At 37.3% G+C, this 12,483-nt stretch overlaps 1 protein-coding gene across 1 annotated transcript in view; it reads left to right on the top strand.

Moving 5' to 3' along the window:
• Dach2 (dachshund family transcription factor 2) overlaps positions 1-12,483 on the top strand; it is a 526,586-nt gene that overhangs the window by 448,708 nt on the left and 65,395 nt on the right. The window contains exon 9 of the mRNA XM_029473281.2: positions 12,009-12,098. Within this exon, the coding sequence (XP_029329141.2) occupies positions 12,009-12,098 (90 nt within the window). The remainder of the gene's footprint in view (positions 1-12,008; positions 12,099-12,483) is intronic.

The following is a 12,483-nucleotide window of genomic DNA, read 5'->3' as shown; positions in this document are numbered from 1 at the left end:
TCCCAACTGCAATTTTCCATCCCTCCTCTCCTCGCAGTTTCTCCTCCCAATATCCCCTCACCCCTAATCTACTCCTCAGGTTACCTTCAGAAAAGGTCAGGCCTCCCATGGATAAGCAATCAAAAATGGCATGGCATGTTCCAGTAAGATTAGGTGTCTCCCCTCATATTAAGGATGGACCATCTAGAGACTGCCATATCCAGGGATCCATCCCATAATCAGCTTCCAAACGCTGACACCATTGCATACACTAGCAAGATTTTGCTGAAAGGACCCAGATATAGCGGTCTCTTGTGAGACTATGCCGGGGCCTAGCAAACACAGAAGTGGATGCTCACAGTCAGCTATTGGATGGATCACAGGGCTCCCAATGGAGAAGCTAGAGAAAGTACCCAAGGAGTTAAAGGGATCTGCAACCCTATAGTTGGAACAACATGATGAACTAACCAGTACCCCGGAGCTCTTGTCTCTAGCTGCATATGTACCGAAAGATGGCCTAGTCGGCCATCACTGGAAAGAGAGGCCCATTGGACTTGCAAACTTTATATGCCCCAATACAGGGGAATGCCAGGGCCAAAAGAATGGGAATGGGTGAGTAGGGAAGTGGGTGGGGGTATGGGGGACTTTTGGGATAGCATTGGAAATGTAATTGAGGAAAATACGTAATAAAAAATATTAAAAATTAAAAAAAAAAGAAAAAAAAAAGGCTGGACAAGGAAACCCAGTAAGAGAAAAAGAGGTACCCAAATCAGGCAAAAAAAAAGTCAGATAGCCTGATTTCAGCTGTGAGTCATAACACAAGAACATCAATCCACCCAAGCACAAAATATATGACAGGGTCAGGTCAGTCGTAGGGAGGCTCTCTGATTATGTATTCAATTTTTGTAAGCCCCTATTAGCTCAGGTTACTTGATTCTATGGTTTTTCTTATGGTGTCTTTGACCCATCTTGTTCCTATAATCTTTCCTGCCTTCTTCAACAGGATTCCTCAGACTCAGTCTAGGTGTTTGGCTGTGGGTCTATGCATCTGCTTCTATCAGTTGCTAGATAAGCTTCTCTGATAGTGATTGTGCCCGGTTTCTGTCTACATGTATAGCAGCGTTTCATGAGGAATCATTTTATTGACTTATTTTTTGTCCAGGTGTGTTTGGTTCCGTCCTAGGTCTCTGAGATCTCCAGCTTCTGGTAGCTGCTGCTCAAGGCAGTTTCAGGACTGAATTCCCTCTTATGGCATGGGGCTAAGGCTGGACCAATCATTGGCAGGCCACTCCCACAATTTCTGTGCCACCTTTACCCCATCACTTCTTGCAGGCAGGACAAATTGTAGGTTGAAGATTTCATTCCTGGGTTGGTGCTCTAATTACTCCACTGGAAGTGATACAAGGTTACAGGAAATGGCCCATTCAGGCTCCACATGTCCCTTTACTAGGAATCTTTTTTTGTTGTTGTTTTTGTTTTGTAGGTTCCTTTTTCTTAACGATTTTCTATTAGATATTTTTTTCATTTACATTTCAAATGCTAACCCGAAAGTCCCCTATACCCTCCCTCCTCCCTGCTCCCCAACACACTTACTCCTACTTCCTGGCCCTGGCGATCCCCTGTACTGGAGCATATAAAGTTTGCAAGACCAAGGGGCCTTTCTTCCCAATGATGGCCGACTAGGCCATCTTCTGCTATATATGCAGCTAAAGACACGAACTCTCGGGGTACTGGTTAGTTCATATTGTTATTCCCTCTATAGGGTTGCAGACCACTTCAGCTCCTTGGGTACCTTCTCTAGCTCCTACATTGGGAAACCTGTGTTCCATCCAATAGATGATTGTGAGCATCCACTTCTATATTTGCCAGGCACTGGCATAGCCTCACAAGAGACAGCTATATCAGGGTCCTGTCAGCAAAATCTTGCTGGCATATGCAATAGTGTCTGCATTTGGTGGCTGATTATGGAATGGATTCCCAGGTGGGGCAGTCTCTGGACGGTCCATCCTTCCATCTCAGCTCAGTCTCTGTAACTCTTTCCATGGGTGTTTTGTTCTCCCTTCTGAGAAGTATCAAAGTATCCACACTTTGGTTTTCCTTCTTCTTGAGTTTCATGTGTTTTGCAAATTGTATCATGGGTATTAGCTAGCGTCACCATAGATATCTAGGCAATTCATAGAACTAGGTTTCTACTTTGCCCCCAAACTGTGATTCAATTCCAGTTGTCTCTTCCAGTACTCTCTCCCTTTCCCCCCTATACTATCTGTTCCATCCTATCCCCATTCTCACATACCCCCAGTCCACCCAAACTATTTTATTTCTTCTTCCCAGGGAACTTCATGCATTCCCCCCACCCCGTGAACTTTCCTCCTTATTTAGCCTCTCTGGGTCTGTGGATTGTATCATGATTAAATTTATAGCTAATATCAAATTATAAGTGGGTGCAACCCATATTTGTCTTTTTTAGTCTGAGTTATATCACCCAGGTTGTTTTTTTCTAGTTGTATATACTTGCATGCAAATTTCATAATGCTCTTTCTTTCCTTCTTTTTTAACAGCTGAATAATACTACATTGTGTAAATATACCATATTCTTTTTATCCACTGCTCAGTGAAGGGATATCTAGATTATTTCCAGTTTCGGTATATTATGAGTATAGGTGAACAAGTGTCCTTGTAGTGCATAGAGCATTCTTTGAGTACATGGCCAGGACTGGGACAGCTGGTTCTTGAGGTAGGTTGATTCCCAGTTTTCTAAGAAATGACCATACTGATTTTCAAAGTGGCTGTACAAGTTTGCACTCTTAAAAACATGGAGGAGTGTCCTCCTTGCTACATATCCTTAACAACATGAGTTGTCACTTGTGGTTTTGATCTTAGCCATTTTTACTGGTGTAAGTTGGAATCTCAGAGTCATTTTGATTTGCATTTCTCTTATGGCTAAGGATATTGAACATTTCTTTATGTGTTCCTTGGCCATTTGATATTACATTGTTGCGAATTCTCTGTTTAGATCTCAACTTCAATTTTTAATTGGATTATTTGTTTTGTTGATGTTTAGTTTCCTGAGCTATTTATATATTTTAGAAATTATCCCTAGGTCAAATGTAGTATTGGTGAAAATATTTTCTCGTTCTGTAGGCTGACATTTTTTTCCTATTGAAAGTGTCATTTGCTTTATAGAAGCTTCTCAGTTTCAGAAAGTCCCATTTATTGATTGTTGATCTTAGTGCCTGGTCCATTGGTGTTCCATTCAGGAAGTTATCTCCAGTAAAAATGAATTCTAGGCTAATTCACATTTTCTCTTCTGTCAGGTTCAGTGTATCTGGTTTTATGTTGAGGTCTTTTATCCACTTGGACTTGAATTTTGTGTCGGGAAATAGATATTGATTTATTTGCATTCTTCTGTGTGTCGACTGCCAGTTAGTCCAGCACCATTTTGAAAGTTACTTTCTTTTTCCCATTGTATAATTTTGACCTTTTTACCAAAAATCGTGTGTCCATAAGTGTGTGGATATATGTCTTCATTTGGATTCCACTGATTGACCTGACTGTTGCTATACCAATGCCATGCAGTTTTGATTACTCTTGTTCTGTAGTACAACTTGATATCAGGGATGATGATACCTCCATACGTTTTTATTGTACAGGATTGTTTTAGCTATCCTGTATCTTTTTGTTTTTCTTTTTGTTTTGTTTTTTTCATGAGACTTTCCATTTTTTGATCTTGAACAGTTTTATTCATTTCCTTCCATTGTTTATTTGTGTTTTCCTGGATTTCTTTAAGGTATTTTATCCAGTTCCTCTTTAAGGACTTCTAACATTTTCACAAAATTGGTTTTTAGGTCATCTTCCTGAATATCCAGGGCTTGCTGAAGTAGAATAACTGGGCTCTGGTTGTGCCATAATGACTTGAGTCCTGTTAATTATGTTTGTACGCAGCCATTAGTCATCTGGGTTTGGACTAATTATAGTTTCATGTCCTGATTTTTTAGTTTATGGATGGATGGATTTTACTTAGCCTTTGCTTCTGTATTTTTTCTGTACTTCTGGCCTGAGTGGTCTGTGGTTTTTGTTACTGATGATTCCTCAGGTTCAATAGAGTATATCTGCTCAGAGTTTGCTGGCCAAAATGACCTTTGGAGCTTTGGGTGCTGGTATTGCTTTGGGGGTTCTAGAGTTTTGGGGCATTGAGAACTGGCATGACCTCTAGGGTTCTGAGTACTTGTGTTGCCTCTGTGGTTCCAGGTACCCCTGTGGCCTCTGGTAGAACAGAAGGCTTCAGGGTTCTGGGTACCAGCATGGCCTCTGAGGTACTAGATCCTGGTTTAGCCTCCAGTATTGGATATTGTCTTCTGATGGATTTGAGGGCCTGGAGTTCTGGATACCTAAGTATCCTCGGGAAATGAAGGGGGCTTCTGCCAGAGCTGTGGTCTGGGATATGATAATGAGGGGACAGTATACTGTTGCATACAGCTGAGCCAGCTCTAAGGTGTGTTGATAATCAGTAGGCAGGAACTTTACTGGGGCTCTGGGTACTGGCAATGCATTCAGTATAGTAAGGGGCTTCTGCCATAGTTCTTGTCAAAGATATGGAGCCAAGGGAGGGATGCCTTTCTGCATATTTTAGCATAGCATATCTCACTGGCATATTAATAAGGATTATATCATCCTATAGATAAATTTAGGGATATATCTACACTATATTATATAATAATTAATGAACACTTTTTCTGTTTAATATATCACTGATTTCTTTCATTCAGCAAAATATGTTTTGGCATTCATATTAGTTTTGAACAGTTAAACACGTTATTTTATTTTCAAACATCAAACTTGGGTTTTACTCTTTTTTTTTAATTAGGTATTTTCCTCGTTTACATTTTCAATGCTATCCCAAAAGTCCCCCACACCCACCCACCCCCAATCCCCTACCCACCCACTCCACCTTCTTGGCCCAGGGGTTCCCCTGTACTGGGGCATATAAAGTTTGCAAGTCCAATGGGCCTCTCTTTCCAGTGATGGCCGACTAGGCCATCTTTTGATACATATGCAGCTAGAGACAAGAGCTCCGGGGTACTGGTTAGTTCATATTGTTGTTCCACCTATAGGGTTGCAGTTCCCTTTAGCTCCTTGGGTAATTTCTCTAGAACCTCCATTGGGGGCCGTGTGATCCATCCAATAGCTGACTGTGATCATCCACTTCTGTGTTTGCTAGGCCCCAGCATAGTCTCACAAGAGACAGCTATATCTGGGTCCTTTCAGCAAAATCTTGCTAGTGTATGCAATGGTGTCAGCGTTTGGAAGCTGATTATGGGATGGATCCCTGCATATGGCAATCACAAGATGGTCCATCCTTTCGTCACAGCTCCAAATTTTGTCTCTGTAACTCCTTCCATGGGTGCCTTGTTCCCATTTCTAAGAAGGGGCAAAGTGTCCACACTTTGGTCTTCGTTCTTCTTGAATTTCATGCTTTTAGCAAATTGTATCTTATATCTTGGGTATCCTAAGTTTCTGGGCTAATATCCACTTATCAGTGAGTACATATTGTGCGAGTTCCTTTGTGATTGGGTTACCTCACTCAGGATGATGCCCTCCAGGTCCATCCATTTGCCTAGTAATTTCATAAATTCATTTTTTTTAATAGCTGAGTAGTACTCCATTGTGTAAATGTACCACATTTTCTGTACCCATTCCTCTGTTGAGGGGCATCTGGGTTCTTTCCAGCTTCTGGCTATTATAAATAAGGCTGCTATGAACATAGTGGAGCATGTGTCCTTCTTACCGGTTAGGACATCTTCTGGATATATGCCCAGGAGAGGTATTGCAGGATCCTCCGGTAGTACTATGTCCAATTTTCTGAGGAACCGCCAGACTGATTTCCAGAGTGGTTGTACAAGCTTGCAATCCTACCAACAATGGAGGAGTGTTCCTCTTTCTCCACATCCTCGCCAGCATCTGCTGTCACCTGAATTTTTGATCTTAGCCATTCTGACTGGAGTGAAGTGGAATCTCAGGGTTGTTTTGATTTGCATTTCCCTGATGATTAAGGATGTTGAACATTTTTTCAGGTGCTTCTCAGCCATTCGGTATTTCTCAGGTGAGAATTCTTAGTTCAGCTCTGAGCCCCATTTTTTAATGGGGTTATTTGATTTTCTGGAGTCCACCTTCTTGAGTTCTTTATATATATTGTATATTAGTCCCCTATCCGATTTGGGATAGGTAAAGATCCTTTCCCAATCTGTTGGTGGACTTTTTGTCTTATTGACGGTGTCTTTTGCCTTGCAGAATCTTTGCAATTTTATGAGGTCCCATTTATTGATTCTCGATATTACAGCACAAGCCACTGCTGTTCTATTCAGGAATTTTTCCCCTGTACACATATCTTCGAGTTTTTTCCCTACTTTCTCCTCTATAAGTTTCAGTGTCTCTGGTTTTTACTCTTTATTATACGATAAAACATGTTAAGGAAATATATTGAGCTTATAAACTGCTAGTTTACTGAGATTTCCTTACTAGGTATATCTACCAAAGAGAGAATGTTTTGTGACTTATGATTTGTATGTGCTTACTTTCTTTTATGCTTATAATATACTGTGTGGGATTTTGCTTTATTCACTGTATTTAACTGGAAAGAAAGGGTTCTCTGATTAAAGTACAAAGTGGTGTTCATCCATGGCAAACATATATTTAGGGAACAGCTCAATGGTATGTCAGATTACATAACTAACAGAATTAAATACTTACTTTGGACCTATGATCTCTCTGACCATGCTCTTTTTTGCAGATTTACAGTACTAGAGAGAGTCTCAATCTCTGAAATGAGTCTTAAATCCAATCACAGAACAGATAGCTATTCTCATAAAAGCTATCTCACTATTGAATATAAATGGGCATGTTTCTGTGGCTGGTTGGTACTGCAGTTCATAAGGTTCCTGGTAATGCATTGTTGTTGATGTCTTTTCTCACCAGCAATCTGAGTAGAGGTTTCCAGCACCATAAAGCAGAAAGAAGCTTTAATCCCAGTTAAGTTCCACCTTAACATCATGCAAGAAAAATATGAAGTATCCTAAGCAACATAAACTTTCTATTTTGTTTTGTTCAGCAACCATGAGGAATGACTTTACCACATAGTGTTCAGAGAGCCTCTAGGGCCTTTCTGTTGAGCAACTTATAAGGTCATGTGTATCCAGAATTAAAATTTTCTATAACTCACCCATAATTTATAGGAGGAGATTTTTTCCAACCACACAGGGTATCGTCTTACTCATTTTAAATATACATTGCTATCGAACTTTGGTTTTAAGATGGTAGGTTTCCCTATGTCTTTTACATACTGCTTTCATTTTAGAAAACTTCTACACCCCCTTCATCTTTGTTATTCACCCACCCCCTCCATGCTTAAAACTTTCAGCTCCTAGTATTTCCTCTCACTAATTTCATTTTACCTATATTTTGCTATAATTCCACTTCCTTGAGGCAGTCATCTACTAAATGACCCCTTTCTATATATCTGGACATTATAGTGACCTTAGAGTGAACACATAAAATTAAATATTTAAGTCTATGTTCCTCATATGCCATTTGATATAGCCACTATGGAAATCCTTTTGAAGCTAGAAAAAGAACTACCACTATCAATTTTGAATACCTGATATACTCAAAGAAATTTATTTCACACTACTGAGATACTCAGAGATTCATGGTAATCTATTCACAAAAGCTAGAAATAGAATCATCTGTGGTAGAATTGATAATGAAAATGTGGTATGTCTACACAGGTAAATTCTATTACACAAAGAAAAAATGAAATTATGAATTTTATGTGTGAATGAATGGAACTAAAAACAAAAATACAGAATGTGATAGCATCATTTACAAAATTATTTATGTTCCTCCTTAATGTATGGTTTGCTAATATTTTATTTGTAATTTTGTAGTTATAAAATGTAGGGTTGTTGGCTTGCAGTATTATCTTATATGCCATAAATTTTTGTATTTAGTACAAATAGATGCATTTCAAAAACACAAATTGAAATTATTTATGCATATATTTCATTTATTAATTGTTAATTTTTTGAATTATATAGCTGATATCTTTCAGCCATGGTTTTCTTATATTTTAGTTTTAATGATATGTTTTAATTGAAATATATTTCTATTAATTTCCCCTTCCTTTAATCCCTCAAGATCCTACCAGAGACTGTTGAATCACTTACATATTTTCCTACTCCCAAGTTCATAGATTCTTTTCCTTTCATTATATTATATACATATATACACACACACAAATATATATTTATGCATGCACAAATATATAAATATAACCTGATAAGTCCATTTTATATTGTGTATATTTGGCTTCAAGTCTGACCACTGTGTGTTGGACAACTTTTATAAGGGCTCTTGTCCCTGGGAGAGGGCACTTCTCCTTCCAGCAGTTATTTGTTGCCTGTACTTCCTTGACTAGTGGTGGGCCAAAGGTGAAGGCTTGGTATGGAAATAGTATGATAAAAGTGATAAGAAGTGGGAAGCAGAATGGTAGGGAGGAGAGAGGGAGGTCCACACAAAGAAGAAAGAAGGATGGTGAACAAATAACACCAAGGTTGTTTGATAAAGCTACAAAGAGTTATGTTATCTCATATTTACCTAGCTTGTACATACTACAAGTGTGTATGTGTACATATAAGTGTGTGTGTGTGTGTGTGTGTTCAGGTGTGTATTAAAATAAGATACATGAGCTATCAATGTTCCCCTAAAAAGAACCATAGACTATCAAAATCTTTGGTAGCAGTCATGATGAACCTCCATTCAAAGAGTTGTTTAGGGTAATCAGAAATGACTCTCAAAACAATGGACAATATTGTTGTAGTCATTACTGCCTTTTACAGGTTGAGGGTGGACCCTCTTTCTAAATATGGCACCCACTTAGAATAAAAGACTCAAATAGCTTGAGCTGGATATGACTGAAAGACTCCTGTGGTCTAGTTTTCATAATTCTAGAAAATACTATGCAAATTGTCCTAAATTGTTGTACCCAGCTGCAGTACCTATGAATCACAACAATTACTGGCATGGCAAGTATGCATAAATATAGAATGAGTGACACTCATATGTCAGCGTATGTGTAGACATTTAATCTAGGGACATTTTTCAAAAGTTCATGTTTTATTAACTATAGAAGCATTCTGATAAATTTTCATATTTTACAACTCTTTTTTTTTTGTTTGTTTTTTAGGACCATCTATATTCCAATAAGTTCATATCCAGCTCACATCTTAATTACCTTTCTTATTTTTATTGCTGTTTTCATTCAACTAAGTAATAAAACATAGGTAGAAATAATTACATAGTGGAAATTCTAAGAAAGCTGGAATTTTCTAGAATGTCTCAAATTATCTATTTTCTCACTCCCCAATTGTTTTTCTCTGTAATTCTAGCTACCATTTAATATTTATTTATTTATTTATCCATTTACTTTTTTTAGGTATTTTCCTCAATTACATTTCCAATGCTATCCCAAAAGTCCCCCCACCCTCCCCCCACCCACCTTTTGGCCACCCACTCCCACTTTTTGGCCCAGGGGTTCCCCTGTACTGGGGCATATAAAGTTTTCAAGTCCAATGGGCCTCTCTTTCCAGTGATGGCCGACTAGGCCATCTTTTGATACATATGCAGCTAGAGTCAAGAGCTCCAGGGTACTGGTTAGTTCATATTGTTGTTCCACCTATAGGGTTGCAGATCCCTTTAGCTCCTTGGGTAATTTCTCTAGCTCCTTCATTGGGGGCCTTGTGATCCATCCAATAGCTGACTGTGAGCATCCACTTCTGTGTTTGCTAGGCCCCGGCTTAGTCTCACTAGAGACAGCTCAATCTGGGTCCTTTCAGCAAAATCTTGCTAGTGTATGCAATGGTGTCAGCGTTTGGAAGCTGATTATGGGATGGATCCCTGGATATGGCAGTCTCTAGATGGTCCATCCTTTTGTCTCAGCTCCAAACTTTGTCTCTGTAACAACTCTTTAATAGCATGTAACTTTGAAAGAATTACTCTATTTACATCAAGCTCCTTGAATTGATGTGGTTGTCAGGATTTCCAATATTCTCATCTTGCTCTTAGTAGATCAAGAACCTTTAGTAGTGATCAAGTTTAGAGGATGATATTGTTTGAGTTTTTCTTTTTCTTTTTGGTCAATATAGAAGAAGCTTTTAAATTTTTTGATTATTTTCATAGAAGCACCTTTGAAATATTTCCCTGAATAAAATATCATTGATTTCTATCCTTATCCTATATTTTTTCTTTCTATTTGATATATTTTTGTAGTACCATTTACTTTACTTACTTATGGTGGGAAACAAAAACCAAACCAAACCAAATCAAACCAAACCAACCAAACAAACAAAAAAACCCAAAATTAAAAAAAAAATTGAAAAATAAGAAATCATTATGGATGTATTGGATCAAATAAATAATGCAATGACTAAATCCTGTAGCTTCATGAATGTATCCCAAGCATGTGATAGAATTATGCGAGGACTAAAAACTTTGGAGTAGCAATACCTACATGCTAACTACAGCTTTTCTGGCATATCACTTATGTGGGATTAACACATTTTCTGCAGATTTTTGACAGATTGTTTTTGTTCTAGCATCTCAAGCCTACCTTCATGCTTGGTACAGCCACACATTGGCTAGCATCTCAATTTTTCCTTCAATATATCAGTATATATTTCTCATGTGTGTGATTTTTAGATTCCGCATGTCCCTAAGCCAAATATCAAGTATACAATACCAAGATTTACCATGGCATACTTCAATAGCTGGGTTCCCTTGGGACATAGCTACAGTAGCTTATTTTCTATCCTTGTAAACATAGGAAAACATTTTTGTGGATGCTGTTCCATATTGTTCTGTGCAGGCTCTATTCTCAAAAATTTCACAATTTTAAACATTTGACCTTTTGATAGATGATGGCTTCCCACTTAATGAGATAACATCAAAGAACATATACTGTTTCCTGGTACTATGTAACTTATTTTTGCAATAATGCTAATTTCTTTGTCAACTGCACCTACCTTGGCCTGAATTGTATATTTATGAATTGCCTTTTCTAGCCAACTTGAAATTACTTATTAATCATTATAATGTGTCTTTTGTTCAAAATTTTCAGCATAAATTTGGTTAAAAGCAGCCAACACTGTTCATGCCACTGTATAAATGTTACGCTGTTTTGAAACTTGCAGTGGCTGAATGATAATCTATTACATGGATGTACCATATTTCCTTCTCTATCCATTACTTCTTAGCTATTACATGTAATGTTGTCTTGAGTATTCGTGTAGAACTTTTGTGTTGAATTAAACTTTAACATATCTTATACATACCCCTAGGAATGGAATTATTGGGTCTTATAGTAACTCAACAAGAAAATTACCTGAAACACTTCCACATTGGGGATTTTGGCAGTTTTATTAGAAATCTACACAAATACTAAATTTTTGCCATTCTTGTCAACTCTTAATATTGCCTATTACTTATAATTTTATTAATAACAGTTGGGTGTATTGAGCTTATCTTATTGGAGTTTTGACTTGGAATGCCTGATAAAGATTGGAGTATCATTTCTTGTACTTTTGGTACTCCTGCACATCTTTAGAGAGAGATTTACTTAAGTTTTTTTTTTTTTTATTTTTAAATTTGGATGGTTTTATTTCAAGTTTTAGATGTTAAAGTTATTTACATAGTATTTTTAGTTATAAGGCTCTGAGTTTTTCTGTAATTTTAAAATATCTCATCTCACTTTATTTTTTATTTTTTCAAAGTATTATTTAATGAAAAAAATGAGCTGATAGAGATCACTACTTCTGTGAAGTATCAGAGTTCTCTTTTAAAAAACCATTCCAATATATATATATATCACTCCCTTTTCTCTAAGTGTTATAACTTTAAGTCTCACACTTAGATTTAAGATCCTCTTTGAATTATTGTATTTTCTGATGGCTAGTCTACTGATTTCATTCTTTTGCATACAGATATCCAATTGTCCCAGCACCATTTGTTGAACACTTTTCTTCACTGGATTGAGTTGGCACCATTATCAAAAAAATCACTTCACCATCAAAGTAAGGGTTGATTTCTTGACTGAATTTTATCCTAAGGTCTATATCTATTCTTATACTAGTTTTATCATGTCTTGAACACTGTATCTTTATACAAAGATTTGTAATTGGAAAATGTGAATCCATTTTTAAACCAGAATTGTTTTGGATAACTTGGATCTTATACATTTCTATGAGAATTCTAGAATCAGTTTCAACACCAATTTATGCTCAACACCAATTTATGCTGAAAGGCCCACTAGAATTTCAATAAGGGTAATTTTATTAATGAAAATAGTTTTGGTGAGTTTTTTCATCTTAATATTACATACTGTGCTTCATGAACGCAAGATGTCTCTTTAGAATCTCAGACCCTCTTAATAGTATTTTCTGGATTTCAGTACATATT

This window comes from Mus caroli, unplaced genomic scaffold, assembly GCF_978045245.1.
Source record: "Mus caroli unplaced genomic scaffold, Mus_caroli_1 scaffold_5, whole genome shotgun sequence".
In the NCBI taxonomy this organism is placed as follows: domain Eukaryota; kingdom Metazoa; phylum Chordata; class Mammalia; order Rodentia; family Muridae; genus Mus; species Mus caroli.
Note: the sequence above shows the minus strand (reverse complement) of the source record. Positions and strands in the feature narration are given on the sequence as shown.